At 44.7% G+C, this 24484-nt stretch overlaps 1 protein-coding gene across 2 annotated transcripts in view; it reads right to left on the reverse strand.

Annotated features, from left to right (window-relative positions):
- Positions 1 to 24484, reverse strand: part of SYNPR (synaptoporin) — a 111577-nt gene that overhangs the window by 16971 nt on the left and 70122 nt on the right. For both annotated transcript variants that reach the window (XM_048315375.1, XM_048315376.1), the window contains one exon: positions 14094 to 14218. In XM_048315375.1, coding sequence (XP_048171332.1) covers positions 14094 to 14218 — 125 coding nt within the window. The remainder of the gene's footprint in view (positions 1 to 14093; positions 14219 to 24484) is intronic.

Raw genomic sequence — 24484 nt, forward strand, 5'->3', positions numbered from 1 at the left:
AAACCCAGAGATCCATTATCTTTTCATTGGGCTGTATTTCCCCCCAACTTGTTTCTGGCAGTCAAACTGTCAACTGTCTTTACTGTCTGCAAATCCCTGAGAGAAACACATCACTAGAAATGAGTTATTGCAGTAGTGCTTGTGGACGGGTTTCTTGGGAAATGTTTATCTTGGCTGATATTCTTCAAAATGAGGGGAAAATTAAATTTCAAAATACGGTAGTGAAATGCTGACATGCACAGAGCCCCTCAGCAAGTCAAACTGCTCTGCTGAGGCACAAAAATGTGACAAGGGTTTACATCTTCCTTTCTCTGGGATACAGAGTAAAGGCATTTGTTTCAGTTAGCCCTGAAAACACCGGAGTTCCCTCATTTCAGAGGAATATGCTGGTGTGCTTTGACACAGGTGCCTCCAGCCAGCCAGTCCCTGGGCAAATGTACCTTTTTGAGGTTCTAAATATGGAATTTTTGTAGGTTTAGTGGAAGAACACAAATAAATGGGAGCCTTTCCTCACACAACAGAGTTCGTAACTCCTGTAAAACTTCTCTAGAGATATTATCTGCATTAAGAAAACCACTTTGAAAGTCATCTCTAATAGTCAGGTGAAAGTAGAAATCTGCCTGCAAATGAAAAGTCCTTTCTTTAATGAAATTGGGGTCCACTGACTCTTCCAGCACTCTTCACAACCTGTTCTTCTCACTGCAAAGAATGCTTCCCCCAATGCTGGGCACCCCCGAATGCTTGGTGCTAAATCCTGGCTATGTGCAAGGCTGCTCACACAGCAAGGAACAGGCTTCCATCCAGTGTTTGGGAGGACGGATGGAGAGAGCTCTGCAGCTTTCTCCTCTTCCTCCTCCTCCCACCAGATCTGCCCCCCAAGGACAAACTTCTGAGTGGGGGGGACTCCGCAGCATCAAAACCATTATCCACCAATTCCCACAGGCTCTGAATCTTTTCACCCAGGCATCCAGGAGCTGCTGAAGTTAGTGTTAGCCTGTTAATACCACATTTGAACACCTTGAAGCCATTAATGCTGAAGTTCTCTCCAGCCCTTCAAAGTCAAATAGCTGAGATGTTACTCAAACCCTGGACAACTCTGGGGATGAGATGGGGTTTGCCCAGCAGCAGCACAGCAGCTACCATGGAGGTGACTGCCCCCTGGCCCTTTGGCACCTGCGCTATTCTGGTAAAATCAGAGGTTTCTACCATTTTGCTAGCAATGACAACACTGTTTCTCACCCCAAGCTGCTCTCCAACAGCTCTTTTCCCAAGATGAAGAAATTACCACTTACTCAAGTATTCCCATCCCTTACCTTTTCATTGCCCATCTGCCATGATGCACATCCCAGTGCTGCCTGCATATACCACAGTCTTTCAAAATGGTGAGATGTTCATTCATCCTTCCTAACTATCCCAGCAGTTTTCCATACCTCACTCTACCAGCTGTCCCAAAAAACAACACCCTTCCAGACTCTCCAGCACCCAAAGGTGCCTTCAGTACCCTCCTGCCCTACAGAGCAGCAGCACATTTGTTTGTACCACATACCTGCCCCTACAAAATCGGTTCATTTTTCTCTGGAGACAGTAAGCAAAATTAAAATTCGCCATCTGACTCCACAATTCAAGCCTGGTCTTTTGTTTCTTTCCTTTCTAGAGGAAGAAAGAATAGAGTTGGCTGATCAAAGAGTATTTGAAAATATTTCACTTTGAACTTCTGTCTGCTCAATAAAACCTCTCAATTTATTACAAAAATATAAATTCCAAAGCCCACATCACTCTAGAATTATTCAACACTACCAGTCATTTCACACAAAGACATACATCACCTTGTAAACATTTATTCCTAGCTCCTATCCTGGACATTTGAACATCCTAAAGATCTCCTCTTTGTCACAGCTGACTTTAGTGTCTTATACTTATCCAAATCCATGTCCAGAGCAGCATGACAAAAAAACCCCCCAGAAGGTGCTGCTGGGAAGCTAACCAGGAAAGCTGTAGCAACCTACGCTCTTTTCTGGTTTATGTCCAGTCAAAATAATGGAAAATATTTCCCTCCTCATACTTCCAATTTCTCAGCTTGAGAGGTTCCCAGCTCTCACTAGCATATAGCTGTACTGCAAATGTTTGGCCAGCACTGTTTTCCTACAGTACTGGTTTATCAGGACAAGCTGCCAGGCACAGCTGCTGTCCCAGCACACCACACTGTGTGCTGCACTGGGACAGGGGCAATTCTCCCAGCACCGAGCAAGTTCACCATGATGCCTGCCCAGAGCTGGGTACCACATGGGTCCCTCTGCTCCATCCCTCTCCCCCTCATTTCATTTCTCCTGTTAAGACAGTGAGTCTGAGACCCCCTGAGGTGCTCAGCCCTCCAGGAAGAGAAGCTACACAACTCTTTTGAGGACGGGGTCTGAAGACACTGGAACAGGGACAACACTGGTGGTGGGGAGAAGGCACCTGTGCCATACCCCCAGCTTGAGAGCACTCCTGCAGGACCCGCTCCCAGTGACTGCAAGCACAAAGCTCTTGGGAAACAGCCTGCACAACACTCCGAAGGGGAAGAAACATCTGGATTCCTGCCAGCCGTAGGAATGAGCCTCCCCAGACTGTGCACGTAGCAGGAATGCAAACCCTACTACTCCATCGTAGCACCAAAAAGCCAACAAAAAAGGCTCGTTATAGAACACATGCTGCTGGGAGTGCTCAGAAAGCTGAGTGGGTGATCCCAACCCCACTTCCAAGCCTACATCCAAGACCCAGATTTATCTCCCAAGATAATTTCACAGCTCTTCTCAGGAACACATGCTTTTCCTTGTGCAAGCAGAGCACAGTGCTCAAAGACATGCTCCACCAGTCTTTACAACCCAAATACCTTCCCAGACTGGGCACTTATATTCTTTGTGGTATGGACTGGTAGCATTACACTCTGATTCCCCTTTGCCAAGCTATTTTCTTGGGACAAACTGCCTTCTAGTCTCTGGGAAGCTTTGCTACTATCTCTGAAGGAAGGTAACCCTTATTATTTTTAAAAAAAGGCATCATGTTCATGGAACAAGGCAAATTATAGGACCTGGAAATGCCACTGGCATACGTTTGCATCACCGCATAAATAACTATCCAATGTTGCCTGGTCCCATCACGAAATCCTGGCTGAACCCATAGCTCTCATGTCCCTTCTGCTGCCCTCTCCTCTTGACAGACACAGGAAACAGCTTCCAAACTAAGAAGCTCCTGTCAGAGCCAAACAAAAGCTTACATTTGGAGAAAGGTCTACAGAAATCTAAACATCTACAGATAAAAAACAAGCAGTAGAAATCATAGAGAAAAGGCCTAAACCAGTAATTGAATATAATAAGACCATTTCTCAGAAGTGGATGTATCAAATCCCTGGACAATGTTTCTGCATGGAGCAATATGGGACTGCTGATCCCCTGTTCCTACACCCCAATACATTCTGCAGCTGCTCACACCTCACACCACCTTCCCTTCTACCATCAAACGGGCTATGAACTCCATGTCAAAGTATTCCAAATTCTTGGGCATCACCTGGTGATCAGCCAGAACCACCTGAAAGCATAAATGCTTCACCCCGTGACAAGCAGTGTTCACATACATTTTCATCCAGATCTATAAACCCTGAAAGCAGCAATTTCACCCTCAAGACCAACTGAGATAAAATACAAGAGCAATTACAGAAGATGCAGCAACAGTTACTCCTTTGTGCTGTATTTCAACATTACTTTGTATATAACTTTCTCAAGTATATTGTCCTAATGTACTTAAGCAATCACATTAAGTTCCCTGTAGAGTTTTATGGCATGACTCCAATGAAACTCCCAGTCACAGTATGTACATTGGAAGGATATGACAAATCCTTTTCTCAGGGAGCTGGTGGGCTCCAGCACAGGCTGAGCAGTGCACGGGGCAGGAGCCAAGGAGACCTGTGGGTCTGCCGATGCACCTGCAGACAAATTGCCAGCACCTCTGCATCCTGAATAGACCAGGAAGTGTGAATCCAGAGAGGACAGGCACTGAGTGGGGCTGTGCTGCATGGGGTTGCATACATATCCTCTCCAGAGTCTACTGAATGAAAAATATTGCATTAATCTCCTGGCAAATAAATTAATGTAGAATCCAGGTGTGAGAGGAGACCAAAGACATCCTGCGTATCCCATTCCCTAAAGTCCTGGGGAAACTTTCAGGGCCTCTGCACAGCAGATGCACATTTTGGAGCAGGGAAAAGGGGAAGGGCATCTGCTTGATTGTCCCTCAGCTGGGTCACCACGTGCCATCCACGGTATGGGATCAAATGCCAAACAAAGCAAAGCTGAAGGGTGGCTGCTTTGGTTGCTTCTGTACTGACAGCATGAAAATGTGCGAAAATAAATTTGCAAGGGAAGTTGCCTAAAGTCTGACTTTTAGGAAAAGCCTTTGTGGCAGGCACAGATAAAACACCATCACTGCACAATACCACAGAGACTATTCATGAATATATATTAAAAATTCAAATTGTGAAAAAGCTGCATATATTAACAAATCCAAAAGTGACTTCCACTTTAAGAATAAATTTGGCCTAAAGAATTAATGAAGAATTTTTTCTGGCACTAAGAGAGTGTTAAGCATAAAATATAGCCTCTGTGAAGAAAAATCAGCCAGTCTGGATCAAGTGGACCCTCCAAATTCATCAAAAATCCAATTTTTGAGTGCCAAAAGAAAAGCTCTACAATTTGAAGTTTTAAGAAAGTGTCCTCTCTTATCTGCAGCAGAAACCATTTCCAGAAACCTGCTACCACTTTCCTTCCCCCTCCAGCTGCCATGAGCTCAGTGTTCCTGCAATGTTTGTACATGGACAAGACGACAAGAACTGACCGGTGTGAAGAGTTGCAAAGCAAGACAAGCCTACCCTATGGCCCCAGTTCAGCACTCAAGGATGGGTTTGTTTCAAGTTTTAAGGGATTAAAAACTACAAAGTAGAAGCAGGAGAACACTGATGCTAGCAGCAACTGAGATGACCTCAATATCTGGATAAGTTGTTTTGTCTGCAGAACTGCTACCACATCACAAAAATCCTGCCTGGACCCACCAGCTGGTCCTTGGTTGTGCAATTAACTGGGCACTTCATGGTTTTACAAATCCTCCTCCTCTGACCTCCTCAAGCACCGAATCCCTGTGGACAGCCCAACACACCAGCGGCAGGAACAAGCAGAGACTTTGCCACCCTTGGGCTGCAGCTCCTTGGCTGTTTACAAAATAGTTTGACCCAGAAGCCAAGCCATCCAGACCAGACATGAAATTGTGGGGGTGGTGGGTCATCTCTTGCTTCAACAACACAGTTGTGCAGAGGACCACATGCACAGGTCAGCCTCAAGAGAAGCTGAAGATGTGGTTTTACCAGATTTCTGGTGGTTTTCTATAGATCTCATGCAGGAACAAAGGGTGACTGGAAGCATCTCTGGTCCCTCACTTGTGAGAAAAGGGCATTTGCCTTTATCCACAGTTTCAAAAGTGCAAACTGGGCAGTAACAACCATTCTTTGGTCAAGTTGCCAATCTTGAAGATTTCTGCAAAGTGGGTTTTGGAGATTGTAATTGGGGTCAGAAGGAGGACCTCAAAACTAGAAAAGTCACAAAGTCATCCTTTTTTTTACCTGTTTTAATCAAACCAGCAATAATTCCATCTACTTCTGACAACAGGAATTACATTGTACATGGTACTCATGGACAGCTGTTACTGCAGACCACAGCTGTCCCAAGTAAAAAAGCCCATTTTCTCCTATTCTACTGTTCTCTTTGTCTAAAGACAGTATCTCCAGAGTCAGCATGGTCCTTGAAGACTTGTGGACATTGGAGAACACTGATTTTCAGTTTTTAATTACTTCAGCAGTCTGTAGCCATGCACAAGCAAGCAAAAATCACATCAGGGCTCTGAACTATGGGCTTCACTCTCTAATCACTAGAGCCAGTTACAAAAATGTGAAGTATTCTTCCCTATTACAAACTATGTTCATTCAAAGCTGAAAAGAAAACCACTTATTCTGCAGACCTGGATCACCTTTTCCCCAGCCCAGAAGACAATCTAAGAGCAAACAGCTCTAACTAAACCAACAGCTCACTGATCAGTGCTCAGTTTGGCTTTGCAAGCTCCATGTTCAGGTTGCTTCCAGACTTGCTTCAGTGCAGAGACTTCACCAAGGTCTCTGATGCTTTCACTGCCAGCAAGTGCTGGGGCCATACTTTAAATAGCTCACTAAGTTCTTGCATTCACATCACAAAGGCATAAAATCTTTTAATCGGCTTTCCATTGGGGGAAAAAAAAAAAGATTTTGAAAAACTGAGCTGCAATTTTCTGGACAGCCCTATAAATTACCAGAATGTAAAAATCACAACTGAGAAAAAAAGGTCTATTTCCTAGTTAAACATATGTTTTAATGCTTCAGTTTGCATCATTAAGTCACATTAAATATGAAGATACTTCGTGAAGGTGTCACAATCAGAGACATCTGTAACCTGAAGGATTTAATGAATTTTACTCAGCAGGATGCAAGCAGAGTTTCCTCATTCAAACAATTTCCAGTTTCCACTAATAGTAGCTAAAATGTAGAAGTCCTGGTTAGGCAAATTATTTATTAAGAGGTCAAAACTAGGTATAAAAAGCACTGCTGAGATCAGGTTTTGAAACAGTTGTGGAAGATAATTAAAGCCATGACTGAGCCCTCAGTGCCCATCCTACAGAGCCAGTTTATATAACAGGGATATTGGTGAAAATCTCCAACTTTGCTGATGTTATTTTGAACATTCTTCCTCATCAGTTCAGCTGTTAACCCCAAATCTGTAGTGCTAGATGAGGTGGTCACAGTTTGGCAAGAAAAGGGACTAAATTAATGCAGCTTTCATGGAACAGCCTATTGCAGATCCCAAAGGGACCACTGTGACACAGCTTGTGGTCTTCTGAACTCTACCCAATCATCCCTGCAACTCCTGCTCGTACAAAAGCAGCTTCTCAAAAGCACCAAGTTTTGTTCTAAGAAGTTCCAGGGTGGAGATTTCTCCCTTCATTAAGCTGGAATGGGTCATGCAAAGTTTAACCAGCACCTCTCACCTTCCCAAGAGCTCTGCCAAATCTGCCTGGGAACTGGGGCATCTACATTTTGGCACAGGGCACACCTGAAGCCAGTGCACAACTCCTGCTGGCTTGCTTTTGCTCCTGTCTACCCACAGGAGGTTTATGAGGCCACAGTTTGGTTTTGCAGAAGAGGCATCCTCTGTAAGATGAAGACATACAAAAAATAAAACACAAACCTTAAGGAGTTTAGCTGACTCAGTGACTTTATTCCTTCCTATCTCCAACCTCCTGAGAAGTCTGGGAGGAAAGCCCGCCACAGTTGCCTGAAAGTCAGCACTGCAGGCAACTACTTAGTTGAAAGATTTTCTATTTACCAGGAGCTCTCAGTCTCCCAGCCACCACAGACATTTATAATCTTTCAGCCAGAATGTTTTTCACTGAATTCTGAAGCAAGATTTACTACAAATGGATGACAAAAAATAGAAGGATAGTACAGACTGGCACAGAAATGTGCAAACATTAGCAGAGGCCTTTTCCAAAGAAAGATAGATGCAGAGCTCAAAAAGTTAGATGCTTTCTCCTTAATTATCATTTGTAGCTTCTAAGTAGGCAATTCAAATCTGGCTGTCATATTTCAAATGGAAGACTAGACTACCCACCACACGCAGATGAGGTGAACACTTTCAAGAGTGCTCAATGGGAATGTCTTTAATCAAATGAGACACTTAAAGTGAATGAAAAGCTCCTATGAAACACAATTTCCTTTTCCTTCAGAAGGAAGAATCACTTGAAGAGACAGCTTTACTAGCACACTGAAAAGATACTAATAGGTGATTTAGAATAAAATGGAAAACATTTGTTTTGCTCACTGCTGTGATACAAAGATGTGCAAAGATGTATTTTCATCAGGCTCTCACGTTAGCACCACCAGGAAATCCTATTCTGTCCTTCTAGTAACTGTGGCTCAGTGCTCTTAACACCTCTGCACACACTTCACCTAACCACTGGCTTACATGAGACTGTTTAAAATTTAACAATGTCATCCTCCAGGCCAATATTTTCCAAGTAGCTTTCAGGATGGATGCCCCAAGAAAAGACAAGAGATACTCCAAATGAATTCCATTGCAGCATTTAACTTGCGGATATACTGTGTATGTAGGCTTGGGTTAAAGCACCTCCAAAAGCTACAGGCAAAGAGATTTTAGTCCAGGGTCTGCCTCAAGACTTAACAGGCAGCACACTTAGGGGCTTGTATTGAGATGCTTCTCCCTTCCCATTGCCCTGCAGACCCATCCAGCACACCACCTCTGCTCATGGGACTCCCACGAGCCATAGACCCCATCAGCATCACCCACAGCCAGGGTATGGCACAGCATTCCTTCCTTGCCAGGACAGGACATAACCACAAAGCAGCAGGTGATGGCATCAGCAGAGAGTACCTCTCCCAGAATATCATCACGAGAGCACTTCTGAGATGCAAAGATTCATTTAAATCAGTAGTTGAAGAAGCCCAAATGTTTCAGTGCAACTCTGCCAGCTGCAAGTAAAAATCAAGTTTGCGATATGAATTCTTTAGTACAGACTCAGTAAGTTAAGCAAACAAAAATACTTGCTTTTAGGAGGACTGATGAAAAAGCGTCTTAAAATAGTGAATACCAGTAACAAATATGTGCACAGTAGGTGTACTATTCAATCACTTACTATCAAAGTAAACCCACGGCAAAACAAAGTACATGATAAGAATGTTGCTGGGATCAGAGAAAATAATAAACAAATAGGACCTTCACTAGGACTCTTATTACAGACAAAAAAATACTGCTTCAGGGCAGTTGGATAAGTGACAAATCCAATCTGAAAGGGTGATGGACTGTGCAAGTAACAAATAATCCCAAAATGCTGACATTTTTTACCACCCCTTAAAGAATCATTGCTTGGGTGAGGGTCAAATTGACGAACATCGTAATGTGTGCCAAATTTGCAATAGACTCTGTATAAAGCACAGATCCTAATGCTAGGGAAAAACTGCTACTGTAGGAACAGAGAAATTGATTCTATATCTAAACTGGTAAAACTTTCAAATGCGTACCCAGGTATCCCGAAGAATGGCTGATTCGTGCTTTAAAACATGAGGAAGGAAAGAAATGCTTTGTAATAAAACTAGAATCAGGCAAAAATGAGAAGAAACGTCAGGTGACTATTTGAAACATCCTTATAAATATCAGCTTAGGCATGGAAGAGTCTGGCAGGACCTGTAGAAGAGTGTGGCAGAGCTCCAGGAGACACTGTTGGAGGATATTAGGGTTTAGACTTCAGGTTAACATCCACATTACAGGGTGACTACAGGGTCATAGGCATGGGTTGCAGGAAGCTTAAATGAATCGGTGTAAGTGTGGATGGAAAAGCATCCATCTCATCTCCTATTCCAGGAGAGATGGTGGAGCCAGATTTGAGGTTAATTACCTCAGTATTGGGGGGGGCTCTTGTGTGGTTACTGCACCCTAGTAACGAGAGCTCAGAGCAGAGGGTCTAGGACAGGGCATCCCTCACATGGGAATGGCTCAGCCTCCCCTCCATCCTGACACAACAACCCTGCACAGACATCAGCTTTTCTCCAAAGGGATCCTGTCTCCCAGCTGTGCAAAAGCACCACTGCACCAGATTACTCTGGTGGTCTCTAGCGGTAAGTGGGCTTTTGTGCTTTTCCTCACTTCCCCCTTTTCAAAGGGCAAATGAATCCAGGTCCAGAACTAAACTAAGGAAGTGATTCCAGCAGAAATGAGAAGCAGCCACCTTGTGAAAAAGTTTTCTTTGGGTTTTCCTTTTGGTGCTCCACAATTTCCTGCTGCCAGAGTTACAACAGCAGTAAGACAACACAGGAGCCAAGCACAACTTACATACAGCCATAAGTTAAAAAAAAAAAAAAACCGAACAAGAAAGAATTAATATTAGTTTAAAGATATGTTTCAAAACTCCCTGTCTAATAGTACTAATTATTTCTCTTTGACTCATTTTTATTTCTTGCTGGAGACTTTTGCAGTTTGTAGGCTGGGGCTGAGAAAAATCTCATTAAGCAGCTGTGAAGATGCTCCTTTGTTTTGGGAGCATCTGGAGCAACCTATTGTGGAGCGCAGAACTGCTTCAGTGCATTCAAGACTGGCCTGGGGCTGCATGAATCACTGGTTTGAAGTCACACTGGCATCCATTATGTTTTAATCACACATCCCCACACCCCACCACCACTGGTTTTGCCCTCCTGCATCCTTTTCTTTAGCTCAGTTGATTGGCCCCAGAAGCATGTGGTCACAAGCGTAATACCCATCCCTTCAGTCTGGAAAGCTCCCTGCCCATTCTGATCTTACTTTAATGGGAACGTTTTCAGGCTCCTTCAATTTCATTTCCAAAACACCCAAGCCTTCTTTCTTTGCCAAGCTGTCCTGTTCAGCCTTACCACTTTGTATACCAGCTTAAAGCTCTTGACACTTGTCATCTACTGGCCAAGGTCTAGCAGTTCATCTTTTGTGAGAAGAAAATAAAGCCTCAAATTCACAGCAACAGAAATGAAAGCAGCTTTTAGCACAGCTTTCTTCATTTCAAGTCATGCTGGAAGGTGCAGCTCATAAAAAGCAGCACTCAGGTATTTTGACTTTTTCAGTGTCACTGCTGACAGCCCCAACAGCAGCGGGGTGTGTCAGGTGCTCAGCAGCTTCTCTCCTTCCACCTACACCTTCCCCAGCCGACAGCCAATAATCAGGACTGTGAAGGCATTTGAAAGGAAAATCCATGTGAAGATGGACCTGAATGCAAGACAACTGGTGGGAAATGCATCCTACCTACACAACACCTACAAGCCCATGCAGGGAGATTAGCCTCAGACTCAGGAGCACAGTCTTGATTAGAGAGCCTGAACTTTTCTAAGTGCTTTTTCCAAGTGTATTCACTGCTCTGCGATGTTACCTTTCCCAGCTAATCTCACTTCTGTTTTTAGAGAATCCCATCTCCATTCTGTGGAAGGAGCACTGGCAAAAAGCAAAAAGAGCAAACACATGAGAAAGTCACAGGAATATTTAGATAAAACACTGAGATGACACCAAGTTCCACAGGTAGCACTGGGCCAGATTTTCCAGGCACACATCTGCTGCCTCGTGTAATCTGCGCATCTCTGGACACTTTTTGCACATGCCTCAGGTTTGCAATCAAAACCCCAAATTGCACAAAATCTGAGTATATTCATGCTTCTCCTAAAACAGCAGCTGGCTGTCATCTCCCTTCTCACCCACACATTTCAGGTATATTTATACCACATAGCCAACCTCTGTTGGGGCCCTCCCCCCTGCCGTGGGGTCCTGGGACAGGGGCCCTGGGGGGAGACACGGGGTTCCCCTGCCCCTGCTCAGCCTCATTCCCCATTGGTTGTTTTGTGTTCCCCTGCGCAGGCAAGGACCCTCGGGTCCTGTGATTGCAGCAGTTCCTCGGCAGAGCTCCGGCCATGCGGCTGGAGAAATAAACATCTCTGAAACATCCATCAAGAATCAGTCCATATCTATCTCTTTTCCACGGGCCTCCTTGTTTGATATGCGTGTTACAGTATCTGCTCTGTAACAAACCACCCCATTGTACATGCCATACCTCCCATCTATGGTGTGTTGGGGTTTTAGGAGCTCTCCTGGGGTTTTTTTTCTGTTAAAGGAATTTTCCCCATTCGTGTTGCTAGCGGGACAAATGGCTGGGTACTTAAGAAAACAAAAGAGGTGGCTATGGGGGTGGGGTGCATCTGGCTACTCTTTTGTTTCATCTGGGTGTGCAGTCAGTCGGTCCCTGGCGTTTGGACAGAGAGGGAGGCTGCTTTCTTTGGCTGCTTTTCCTTCTGCCGGAGAAGCCCCAGGATCCCAAGCCCGCCTTTCCCTGCCCCGCTGGGAGCCAGGCTGTGGCCGCCCTGCCCCTGTCGCTGCTTTGAGCCTTCGCTGCTCTGTAGCCCCGCACACCCTGCCTGCCCAGACCTCCGGGGGTTCCACTGCAGCTCCGGAGTTTGATACATCTCGTCTGCCACACGGGATTTGTGCTCGTCCCTGCCATTCCAGCCTGCTGTTCCCGAGGGTCCGGCCGGACACCGGGATCGGCTGCCCAGGGGTTTGTGAAGCCTTTGTCCCATCCCTTCCCGGGATCCCAGGCCGCCAGTGCCGCGTGCTCCCCGAGCTCGCTCCGGAGCGCCCCCTGCAGCCGCGGGGGAACCATCGCACCTGCCCTGCTCACCGGGAGCCGCCAGCGCCCCTGCCGGCTGCGAGCGGAACTGCACCCGAGGGGAAAGGGCCCGGCAGCCGAGAAGGCTGGGACTGGGTTTGTGATTGTTCGCTGTTACTGCCAGAGTTATTGCTGTTTGTTTGCCTTGTTATACACATAGAGATATATAATAGTAAAGAACTGTTACTCCTATTTCCCACATCTTTGCCTAAAAGCCCCTTGATTTCAAAATTATAATAATTCAGAGGGAAGCGGGGTTGCATCTGCCATTCTAAAGGAGGCTGCTGCCTTCCTTAACAGACACCTGTCTTTCAAACCAAGACAGCGTGCTGAGTTCAAAGGCCAGCTACAGCCTCAGCTGGATCCCTCCTGCAAATAAACCCTATTTTGCATCATCTCTGCAACATGCTGGAATGTTACAATTACCTATCAATTACTTCCAGTTTTCTAATAAGTAAAAAAACTATGGGAAATTGCAGATCCAGTCACTTCCTTCTAGAAACAATGGTTGATGTGCCTGGTGAAACACCAGGAGACACTTGACGGCTACTTCTCTCTGTTTTATTAACTTTTAAAATAAAATACTATTTTATAATCATGCAAACTAAAAGCACTTCACTACAGGGTGTATTTGTCATGAATGTAGGAGAAATTACCTATATGAAGTGAATCAAATTACAAACTCACATAACTCATTTTTCAGGATCTCTCCTGTGCATACTAAGCAGAAATGAAAGAAAATGTAGACATGTTCCAGACAAAAAACCAAACACTTGTAATACCAGAAAACGTGACTTTTTTGTAATAAATGTATGCCAAGCAAGAATAACATTTCAAGGAATCAAATTCAGTTCCCACTGTTTGGAATTTGCTGTATCTTAGAACATTAGAGAAATAGATGCTTTCAAGTCTGGTCTGTGCATAGTAATCATAAGCAAAACAGCATGCGATCTCCCAAGGAAGAAAAATAACTTTAGAGTCATAGTGTACTAGACTTGAGATTGAACTGTGCATTCTTTTCTTAATAATCTCAATTCCTTGAAGAAAACACTTACACAAAAGTGAATGGTTTCTGCACTGCAGTGGACTTGACATATCTAGAAAAAGAAGACTGTAGATGCTCTTTTGAAGCAGGATCTTAAATGGCATGAATATTTTATATATATATATATATATATACACACACATCTACACACACACACACATATATATATATATATGCACTACAGTTTTCAGATGTACTTAAAAAAACATTTAAAAAGCTATAAAAACTGTTTTCCTAAATCACTAGGTTTAAAGCATTCAGACACCAAGAGATGCAAACAGGCAATTAGTAAAATTTTCAAAAAGCATTTCAAAATTATGGTTCAAACTAATTTTGTTTTTTTGCTTCCCCCTCCTTTGGAGTAGCTATTTCAGATCCTTGCTACTGCAATGGATGGGAAACCTCTCTCATTTCCAGCTTAGTTAATAGCTACACTATAGTTTTTTATCTTGGGATGATGTGTTGTTTAATTTTTCCTTGCTTGCCATTTTCCACTCCCTGAGCTTTCCTGGCCTCCACAGGGCTTTGGAATTTCTCTTCTCCTCCGCTGAGCTCTCATTCCCAGCAGTTGCCATGGCCCCATCCACACCACGTCTGGCCAAATTCATTCCTCCTGCACACCAGAGGAAAATTCTGGAGCCCCAGACTGGTGCTTAACTGAAATCTGCTACAAATGAAGGAAATCCCCATGAAGCTGGGCCAGCCCCAGCCCCCGAGCGCCGAACCACCGCGAGCCAGCTGGGGTTACCTGAAGGGGTAGGCAAAGGCTATGTCAATGCTGAGGTCACTCTCTGACTTGTTTGCACAGTCCACACTGAGGCGCAGCTCTCCAGAGTACCCACCGCATGTTGCAAATGCAAAGATTGCAAAAAGCTGTCAAAAACAAACAACATTTTAATTTTATTTCGTTTCAGCAACCACCACAAGCAGATCCATGCAGTAGCTCTTGGTGCAGCACCAGCCCCCTTGGGTCAGGTTATCCATCACTCCTTGCATTTAAAGCATTGTCATACATTATTCCTGCACCCTTCCCAAAAGCAAATGCAAAGAACCATGAAACATGAAGCTCTGCTGACACACAGACACATCACCATTCATCCATGCCAGACATCTCAGCTCTTCCCTCCTGTCTTGAACTCCATTTGGGATTCACAACCCAGGCAGTTATTTAAATCACCCCACTGACAGGTGAGATTGGACAAGAAGAGAAGGATGAATATTGACTGAGCACAATGAATCAGTCTTAACCCAAACAAAACACTGGCAGAAGTATTTAAAAGGCGCAACCAGAAGTAGCAGTAGCAGACCAAGACAGTTCACACGGCCGCCATCCCATTATGTGGCAAAACACAGAACTGAGCTGCCCCTCTCCCAGGTTATGTATGGCTTCGGAAAAAACCCCAGTATTTTTAAAATTACTTTTCCTAAATTACTACCATAATCCAAAGTGGATATAGAGGTGAAGTAAACTGACTACAAAGCAGAAAGGAATTTCAGACTTCAGCTAAAATAAGCAAACTAGAAAGGAACAAAGAGCTTGGGTGGTTCTGATGCAAACCCATATCACATCTTAATCTTCCAGGAGAAAAATAATGAAGGAGGGAGTATGCAGGGCAGAGACACATCAGCTTTAATATCAAGGGTTCAAAGAAATGAATTGGAAGCTAGCATAGGGTGTCTTAAAACATCATTGACTTAGGCTTCCTTGGAAGACCCTAAGCAGAAGTGGGGACAGTTTATTTATGCAGTTGTAATTTAAATTAGATAGGTCAGATTTTGTTGATTGCAGCACTATAGCTCTGAAGTAATTCCATTAGCTTTAACAGAGTTACTGTGAGATCTACAGAGGGGCAGATATGGGAAATGGCAAGCAAATGCCCAATCCCAGCTACAATTAAATAAGCTAAAATCAGCAACCCAGAGGAAACAAAGAGTGCACACATCTGGGAAAGAAACCATGTTTTTGGACACTGAAAAATTATGCAGCAAGCAGATATAATAACAAAATAAAGGACTAAAAATATAATAAATAGAAAAACTAGATCTTCTCTTGCTGCACAAGGCTTTGCAAAACATGCCATTAATCTTTGTTCTCCCTATTTGCAGCATAAACAAAGCCCTGAGTTTCACTCGGCCGCCTTGGAGCTTTCCACGTGCACCTTTTCCCCAGAGAGTGACAGATTATAGGAGTGACACCTGAGCACTGGGGCAGGGAGACCCTCCCTGGCTGCAGAGTGATGTGCTGAGCATGATGGAGCACAGGGACTAACAGGAGAATGATGTAAGTTTCCACCCTGCTACTCGCTTCCAATGTGATCAGGGCATGTCATATATGGAGATAGATTTGCAAAGGTATTTAGGTACCTAATGACAAGTTAATAAAAACTTTGATTGAATCAATTCTTCTTGCTGAGCTCACTGCAACAGAGGAAAGCTGAACTTCACTATGAATTGACTCGTTAAATATGTGCCACAAAATAAATGTTTTCACTACAACTTAAATAGTGTTCCTTCATCCTAAATGAGACACTTCCTCTGTACACACAAGAAGTTTCTGCCCTTACATATAGCACAGCACTGAAAATCAGCATTAATCACCTCAGGTTAATTTGTGAGGTGATGTCAGAAAACAATATATTAAGGAGAACAGGAGAGAAAGTTGACCTGCTTTCTGGCCTAATTAACAGAGTTGCAAATGCGTATGTTTTGCAGGTACGTAGAGAGGCACAAAGATTAACAGTGATATAAAAAGAGGGAACTTGAAAGCCTGTGGTGTGAGACAGACCTGCCATAAAGGAAGAGCCATCACCTCTCAGCTACCACTCTCAGCAAGGGGACAAGCAGAGGAAAGAGGGGCAATTGAAATGCATCGCCTTTAAAATCAGCGTAAGGGGTGCCATGTTTTTTCACCAAGGGCACAGAGCCATGCCCAAAAACACAGTTCAGGCTATTCCTTCCCAGGAAGTATCTCCTCCAGAATTCCCAGTTTTTCCTCTCCCCTATTGAGAGCATCTCTGACAGCAGACTCAGGCACCTGGAACCTTGGTCCTTCAAGATAGTTCAGATTCAGCCTTTACTCACCTGTTAGCCCCACAAGCTCTTAATCAGAAGCTTTTCAGCAAACTCCCCCCAGGAACAACCACCAGCTCCCACTCTTACGTGTGGGAACCCAGAGTGCAGAGAATATTTCTCTGCACTCTGCGTTCCCACATTACCCAGCACCCACAAGGCAGGTGGGAAAAGGAAAAGGACCATACTGGAGATTTAGCTACCAAACTTCAGCAATGCCTCAGCCAACCCAAGCTTGGCTCCCTGCTGTGGCTGGATCAGATGCTGCTGATGGCTGGGATCAACCAGCTGCCAGTAATGCCCAGCCAGTCCCCACAGCTGCATGCTGAGGACATTAAGCTCCTTTTGGAAACATATTTACAGTTTCCATCAAGGGAGTGCAGAGTGAGGGCTGTAAATCAGCGGTATTTCCCTGGGGTACCTTGGCCAAAGCAGCAGCATAATTCTCCTCCTCCTACCTCTGCATTTCCCCTTCTCTCCCCCACCACGAGTTGTGCTGCTTTATGTTGTCAGAGGAGCACCCAGTGCATTAAGCCAAGAACTACTCACTGATTTTTTTGTGCACACAGTAATTTTGTGGTCATTTCAGGAATGCTGTAAACACCACTGTATTTTATAATAGCAGGATTTGTGTAAATGGCAGTTGTAAACCCCATAATGGGAGCTTTATGAGCCAGATTCAATAAAACCTCCATCTGAGATAATTTTATTGAACCTAGCTGCTCTGAAATTGAAAAGTTTATGGAGAAAGGGAAAGTGTTTCCTTATGTTCCTATTTACTCTTTGCCTATAAATCCACACTCAGCACTAGTCCTACCTGCAGTGCGCATGCATCCTGATTCACATGAGATAAATCTCCCCACGCACAGTTAGCTCTGGCTATCACATGGCTGCTGCCTCCCAAGGCTCAGGCTTGACAGCTAGCCCTGTGCCTGGCTTCCCTGGAGCAGGAGTGGGAGAAACACAGTGCCCTTGAGGCAACAAATTCTTGCTGCCCTGGCTATGCCAGGCTAATCCTGCCCACAGGTGTGGGAGCAGGGCAAATCCTGCTTTCTCCTGTGCTCCCCATTCCTCCTGTAGCTGCAGCTATTGCCCTGCCATTGTGACACAGTGGGGAGGCTGGGCCTTCACATGTGCCTGGACCCTTGCAGGGAAATGGAAAATGCCTGTCCCCAGCGTGGAGATCAGTGGTCCACATTCCGTGTGGCGTAACACACCAAGCATCCCACTAGTTCAGTGTGTGTTATGGAAGCAGTTGCCAACCCACCTGATGAGGCCACAGACCGAAGGGAGAGAGAGAAAGGAATATTATTTGTGCTCCTCAGCACAGGCTGGAGCAATGCACATCTCACGTGTCCAGTCTAGCCTGGTTGGAAGATCATCCTTCTTCCTCATGGTCTCAGACCCAACACTGACAAGGCAGTAAGTTTCTGTAGAGTGATTAACACCATTCCCAGATCCTGTTATGGTGATATTCCCTCTTTGACCTCCAGCCTTGGCCCAGACTATTGGTAGATTTTTGTAAGGAAGTATAATCCCACAGTATAACTTAACCAACAAAATTATATTTATTATGGTACTGTGCAACAATAAACCAGCCTTCCCTGTGAAACCAGATAAACATGTTTTAAAGACCAGTGGGCTCCTTAGCACTTTGAGAAAAAATAGCAATACCTAGCAGAGCACAATACTGCTTCTCACACCAGTGCAGGGCAGGGAAAGGTTCATCATATGATTTATGTGATCACCTCCCTTCTTCCAATGCCAGGTTTCGATGCAATGGCAGTGAATCCTGTAGTTGAGCATTCAGGTGCTGTCATTTATCCAGGCTCAAGGCTGGTTCCTTCATTTCCCAACTCAGTGGCCAGGGGCTTGGGATGTGTAATGCCCTGAAGGAGCCCAAGTCCCAGCTGTGAATTAACAGTTGGTAGTGCCTCAACATGTGACCCTGGACATCACTCATCCCACTGTGGAAGGGAAAAATGGGATGATTTCCTATAGCTTCTCCCTGTTTGGCTCTCCGACAATTCCTCTCAATGCCTGCTGAGCAACAAGCTCACTCTGCACACCAGGAGAAGGCAGAACAGTTCCTGAAAAGGCAAGTTAAAAGGCTTACGTGGCACATGTTACAGCTAAAACATCTCGGTAGGACGATAAAATGGATGTAACTTCTATATAAACCACTTGCTTTTTCCAGGAGCACGTCTGCCCTGTGCAGCAGCCTGTGGCAACTTGCTGGCTGACAGGATGGAGCCATGCTGGGGAGGCACCCGAAAACTATCCTGCGTCAAAGGAGAGGATCCGCTCTGCCTGAAGGCTCCTTGGTGGGTCCTCCAGGAGGGAAAGATCTTAAAAAGAAAGTGTTAGTTTTGCCTGGAGCTGTGGTGGCCAAAAACAGACTGTGAGGGACGCAGTTAGCTACGTGGTTTGGTTTCCAATGCTTTCTCTTGGCACTGAGGAAGGAAAATGGGAATGAACCTGCTGGACACTTTCCCAAAGAGGTCCCCCCAGTCCCCTACTCCTGCCCTAACACTGGAAAGCTGAGGGGAACTCCTGACACTTCTAAAGAGCAACCTAAAATATTCAAAACGCCTACACTATTGTTAGTCATTTTACATGCTCAGAGTGTTTTAAAAGGAGCCCTAGTTTTCTGGCATAATTTCTGGATCTGAGACCTCCCTTTCTCCATCACCGTAACAGAGAGACTGCAAAACCTTTGCCAAATGTTCAACTGCCTTACACTTCCTGCTGCTTGCTGTGGCCAAGAGCGTGTGTGGAGCAAGAAGGGAGCACGTTGCTCTGAGGGCTCTGGAGATGTCACCCCACAGCTGGCATCGCTTACCCAGCAGAGTGTCTCGTTAAACTGAGATTATTTACTTATGGGGCAGAACCAGTAATTGAACGTTATTATTCTTTATGCTGTGAAGGAGAGGTTCGAATGCACTAAATGACTGTACGGGAAACATTTACTGCAGAACTGATGGCCCAAAATATGTCACCAGTGAAGGATTAGGAAGCATTCTCTCCTCTGGGTCTCTGCCTGTTTCTTTTTTAAAATCTGGCATTTTTCCTGCACGGATCTGAGCTGCAGACTTCCTGGAATCACTTCTCCTACATACAAGCCTTTGTGCACTGGAGATTATCAGATTATTGACTTTGGGATTCCTAATTATATCAACTTGACTGGTTGATGAATTGGAGGTGGATGGCATCGCAGCTGACGCAGTGCTGGGGGGGGGGGGTGACAACTAGCTGGAGTAATTTTCCTTCAACAGCTATACAGGGAGAAAGCTGAAATACATTCTGCTCCTGCTGAGAAACAAGCCCTAAAGCCATAGTTCACTGATTGCTGGGATTTAGTGTCCCCACCTTATAAATAAACAGCAGCATTGCTAAGAAGGCTCCTGTGCCAGCCCAGCCCTGGTCTGCATGGAGTGAAAACCCCAGGGATGAGGGAGCAACTCAGAGTGTGAGCATGAAGAACCACATATGCCACTGTCATCCACCTGGAGGAGACCACTCTGCTCCACGACTTCCCTACATGGTGGTAGGGTCTTCATGAGGGCATCTGCAGCAGTAAACCTCTGCCTGGCATTTTAGAGCACCCACAAAGTGCAGCCCTTGATGCCACCAGCTGGATGGAAAGACCTGACCCCAGAGCACGTAGGAATCTCACAGCATCCTCTGTTTAAAGCACAGCACTTCATTTAATGCTTAGCTTTTTTTTAAATGAAAAAAAAACCCCAAAAACTTGATTTGATTATTAATGGAAAGATCTATGGAAATGAAATTGGGGTATTTTTAGTGAGTAAATTTCATGTTATAATAATTTGGTTATACAATACTTGAATCCCAAGGAGACAATTTTCCTTTTCTTTGAAGAAAACCTTAATCTTTTTCATTCATCTTCCATTGATTATTCTAAAAACCCCATTTAGCTCCACCAAATAATGGTATGGTAGTCTTTTCTCACTACATTTTAATAGAATAAAGCCCAGCTGTATATGAGAGGATTAGATAACCATTCATTGGGGTAAAGAACACTGTTCTTCCAGATGGTCAGACAGAATCTGGAAATAGGAAATGCATTTCCTATTTATTAAGTTCAAAACGTAATGCAAGCTGTTTCATCCAATATTTAATGGGTCAGCCACAAAGCTGAAAGCTAATGCTAAGGTTGGCAGCATGCATGGAGGAGTTAACAGGCAGAAAACAGAGACACATTTACAGCATCTCTTCTTGGACTCAGTGAAAAGCTGTTGGAGTACAAAGGTACTTACACAAGCTGGGCAGAGCTGCCAAGCTCTCCCAGACCATCTAACCATTAGTCAAAGGTTGGAGGTAAACATTTACAGGGACCTGAGGGTTTTTTTTTGAAATTTATTGCATAAATTGCTTTCAGCACATGGACATTGACACATTGCTGATGAGTCTTCCATGAAACAAAAGACACCAACAAGTGCTGCAGACAGGCTTAGGTAATTACTGGGTGTACATGGCTTGATTTGGGATGTATCACAGACATGTCTACAGCCTGCAGCCCTTTTCCCCTCTGGCTGTAGAACAGTCTGGAAGTTATGGCTCTCCCTCTGAAGCCTCCACAACTTCCCCTTTGTGCCCTCTTCCTTTAAGGACATGAGAGCACAAGTTGGACAGATGTTTAGATTTGTACATATAATCCCTGAATGACTCATGCTGTGATATATGTCACTGCAGCAAAGATGTGCTCCTTTTTGGGCCTGAGAGCTTTTCTAGCCCTAGACTTCCAGCAAAAAAAAAAAACCCAACCGTAGTGGTCTCTACCAGGATCCACACTGTGACAGTGCCCAGAACATCACAAGTGCCCAGAGTCCTGGAGAGCAGCCACTCCCAGGCTGTGTCCCCTTCCTCTTGTCTCATGAGCTGCTTTGGCACCAACCACATGTGACCACTGTAGGCAAAACCATGGAAAGCCATGGTGAGGTACAAGAGAGCTTTTCTAATAGGTTAAGTCAATTCTCATTTTACTAACAGGTAATGTGCAACAACCCAGCAAATACTCAGGTTAATGCATGTATATAACTCTGCTTCTGCTCCCTCCAGAAAACAACAGGTTTTGTGGAGACTACAGCCTGATTATATGGGATTTATTGTGTAACAAGTGTAAACATTTAATTATAAAATAAAAAAGGTTGGATGGCTGCTCGTTTCCTCTTTTGCTTGGTGGGTTTAAAAGCATCTGGGCTTAAAATGGCCTGTAACGTAATATAAATGCATACAGCAGATGATCCAAGTAATTACTAAGTAGGATTTACTCCCTCTAATAATCAGAGGGATTTACATTATTGCTGAGTGACAGGCACACATGGGGAGCAATCTGTGAAGGGAAAGTGCCCCTGAACTTAATGTCTTTAAATCCCTGATGGTCAATACAGGCGCAGGGGCTCAACTACAGCCAAGACTACACCACACCCCCTCCACTGCAGCACTGAATGGCAGGGGACCACAAACCCAGCTTGCAAAAGAAGTGTCATACACAGTGTACACACCATCTGCCCTGGGCTGGGGCTGGGACAAGGCACCTCTCCCAGCCCCATTCCCAGCTCTCCCAGCATCACCACCAGGCATCACTCTCCTTTGGTAACAGTCCCTGATGGCTCCTGGAACTGCTTCCTTGCCTAATTTGTGTCTTTGTTCCTTCCATTAGCTTCAGCTCCTTTCCCAGCACTGCTCCATGGACCTGGAATTCTCCTGAGGAGAATTTTCCTGCTCTGGTGACAGATGCACACAGTGGAACTGAGAGGCGGGAGCACTCCTCTGACCAGAAAATGCTCTGACAGCTGGGTCCCTGCAGCGTGGCACAGCGAGGGGGCTGCAACCAAACCCTCCCTGGGTCAGCACTGATGGAAAATTATTATACAGGAAAGGCTCTTGTCCTTCAATCACACTGTATTATTTATGACCTAATGATTGCCCATTGACTAGCAGGGATTATACATTCCTGAAGATGTTTTTGGGTGAATGAAAGGGCATTAACGTCATTACTATCACATCCATGCTCATCAGAGGCCATTAGTAGCTTCCTCTCAGCTCCCTAGGCTCCAGTGTAACTATCTGGTGTCATCTGCTGCCTCCCCACCTGCTGTCCCACATGCCTGCACTGGCTCTGTCTCCAAACATGGGGCCCACTGCCTCATCTTAAACCAGTTTTGGACAGAAAAATCCACTGGAGCTAGCTTTGACCTCAATACCCACCTCTGTGCAAAAGGCTGGAATAAGAATTTGCTCCTGGCTAAATATCAGCCCACATGGTAAAAATAATTTATTTTTTGATAATTAAGATGATGGGCTATAAATAAATCTTTGCTTTGCTGAGCTTTGGGAATTCACAGGGAACATTTTGAGCAAGAAACACTTTTAAAATTAAAACTTCCCTCTCCTTTTCTGCCACCCCTCTCATACTCTGTCCCCAGAGATGGTATTGCTCTCCTTCCCACATTTAAATCATAAAAAGTAACACCTAAACACAACATATTTAAGAAATGCTAACAATGTTGTCCTTAGGTCACAAGATCTGAAACACTTCATCTGGACAGGTCAAGTTGTCCTGTTCCCCTACATCGTCCCACTTCCTGTGCTGCTCCACACCTCTTGCCTGTCTCTTTTTTTTCAACACCTCTTCATTCACGTTCCCTGAAATCTGTACCCATACCTGCTTCCAAACACAGAGAAAAAACTTTTCAAAGATCTCACCTGAAAGTTCTCCATTTCCTTCATGGTTCAAAATACTTAATTCTGAGACAACCAGTCATCCTTCCCTTTCTCTCAGCTGCCAGCAGCTGCTGCAAATCTTCTGTGCCACTTCCCAGTGTACTTCAAATCCTCCCAGACCCCGGAAAATAAACAGCCACTTGTACAAAACCAGTAGTGCATCAATATGTTTTTGGCTGTTGCAATCTTTACATCTGCACTGCTGCACTGCTGGAGATGATTATCCAGCTTTTTTTTTTTAATCCGTAGACTCTGGCCTGTGGAATAAAGCCAGGGCCACTAAAATAAGGAAGCAGAGAAAACACAAGCAGAATGGAAAAAGCAATTGAACATGCTATAAACTCAGAATCAGGTGAAAGCTAATTATGGCCATGCTCACTGATAAGATATAGACACAGTGAGGGAGAGAGACTTATTAATTATTTGTGTTATGGTAGCACTTAGAAGCCCCAGTCCTTTATCTGGGACTAGCTGTGCTATACACGGCAAACACTCAGATGTATCTTTGGGTAATGGTACATAGTTTTAAGGAAAATGTGCAAATGCTCTCTTCCTTCACCTTCAGCAGTTTCTGGTTTGTTAATGCTTTTAAAGGAACCCAAGTCTACCATCAGTCTCATTCTGAGCAGCTCACAGAACGGTCTCATGGGTCAAAGAAGAAATAATTCAGCATGAGGGCAGCCTGCACTCAGGGCTGAATTGGGTAAACCCCAGGAAACCGCCCAAAGTGGGCATGAGCTACATCCATCACCATCCACATCCCCTGGTATGGGGGACAGAATGCTCACTGTTGCCAACAGAGACGTTTCATCCTCATTGACTCTGTGCAACTTTGATTGCTTTTCTAATTAAGATACATTTTATGGTAATCTACCAAGCCCCTTAGACTAAATCACTCACTTTATCTGTTGTTAGTGCCCATATGTTTACAGCTTTACAGCCTGCTGCAGCATATTTGCTTTGCCATGGTGCCGGGGAGTTTGGGTGACAGATGAGCCGCCGTGCAGCCATTTAGGTGGTGCAGGGCTCTCCCACTCATCCAGCCTGTGCACGGACAGATGGACAGACAGCCCTGACACACACCCAGCAGTTTGGAAAAGAGAGAGGGAAGGCACAGCACTGCAGATACCCCATGCTGATCATCTGTCTCTTCCACTGTCTCTACAGACGGGCTTAGCACATCTTTCTCATTTTCTTTTCTTTCCTTGCCTTCCTTTTTTTTTTTTCCTCCAAAATAAGAGGTGGCACATGGCAGGAGAGGATGGCTGAAGAATTTCACAGTACTGTCACGTCTCTGGCCCCAGAGCTCATTTACCAAAG

Source organism: Corvus hawaiiensis, chromosome 11 (assembly GCF_020740725.1).
Source record: "Corvus hawaiiensis isolate bCorHaw1 chromosome 11, bCorHaw1.pri.cur, whole genome shotgun sequence".
In the NCBI taxonomy this organism is placed as follows: Eukaryota; Metazoa; Chordata; class Aves; order Passeriformes; family Corvidae; genus Corvus; species Corvus hawaiiensis.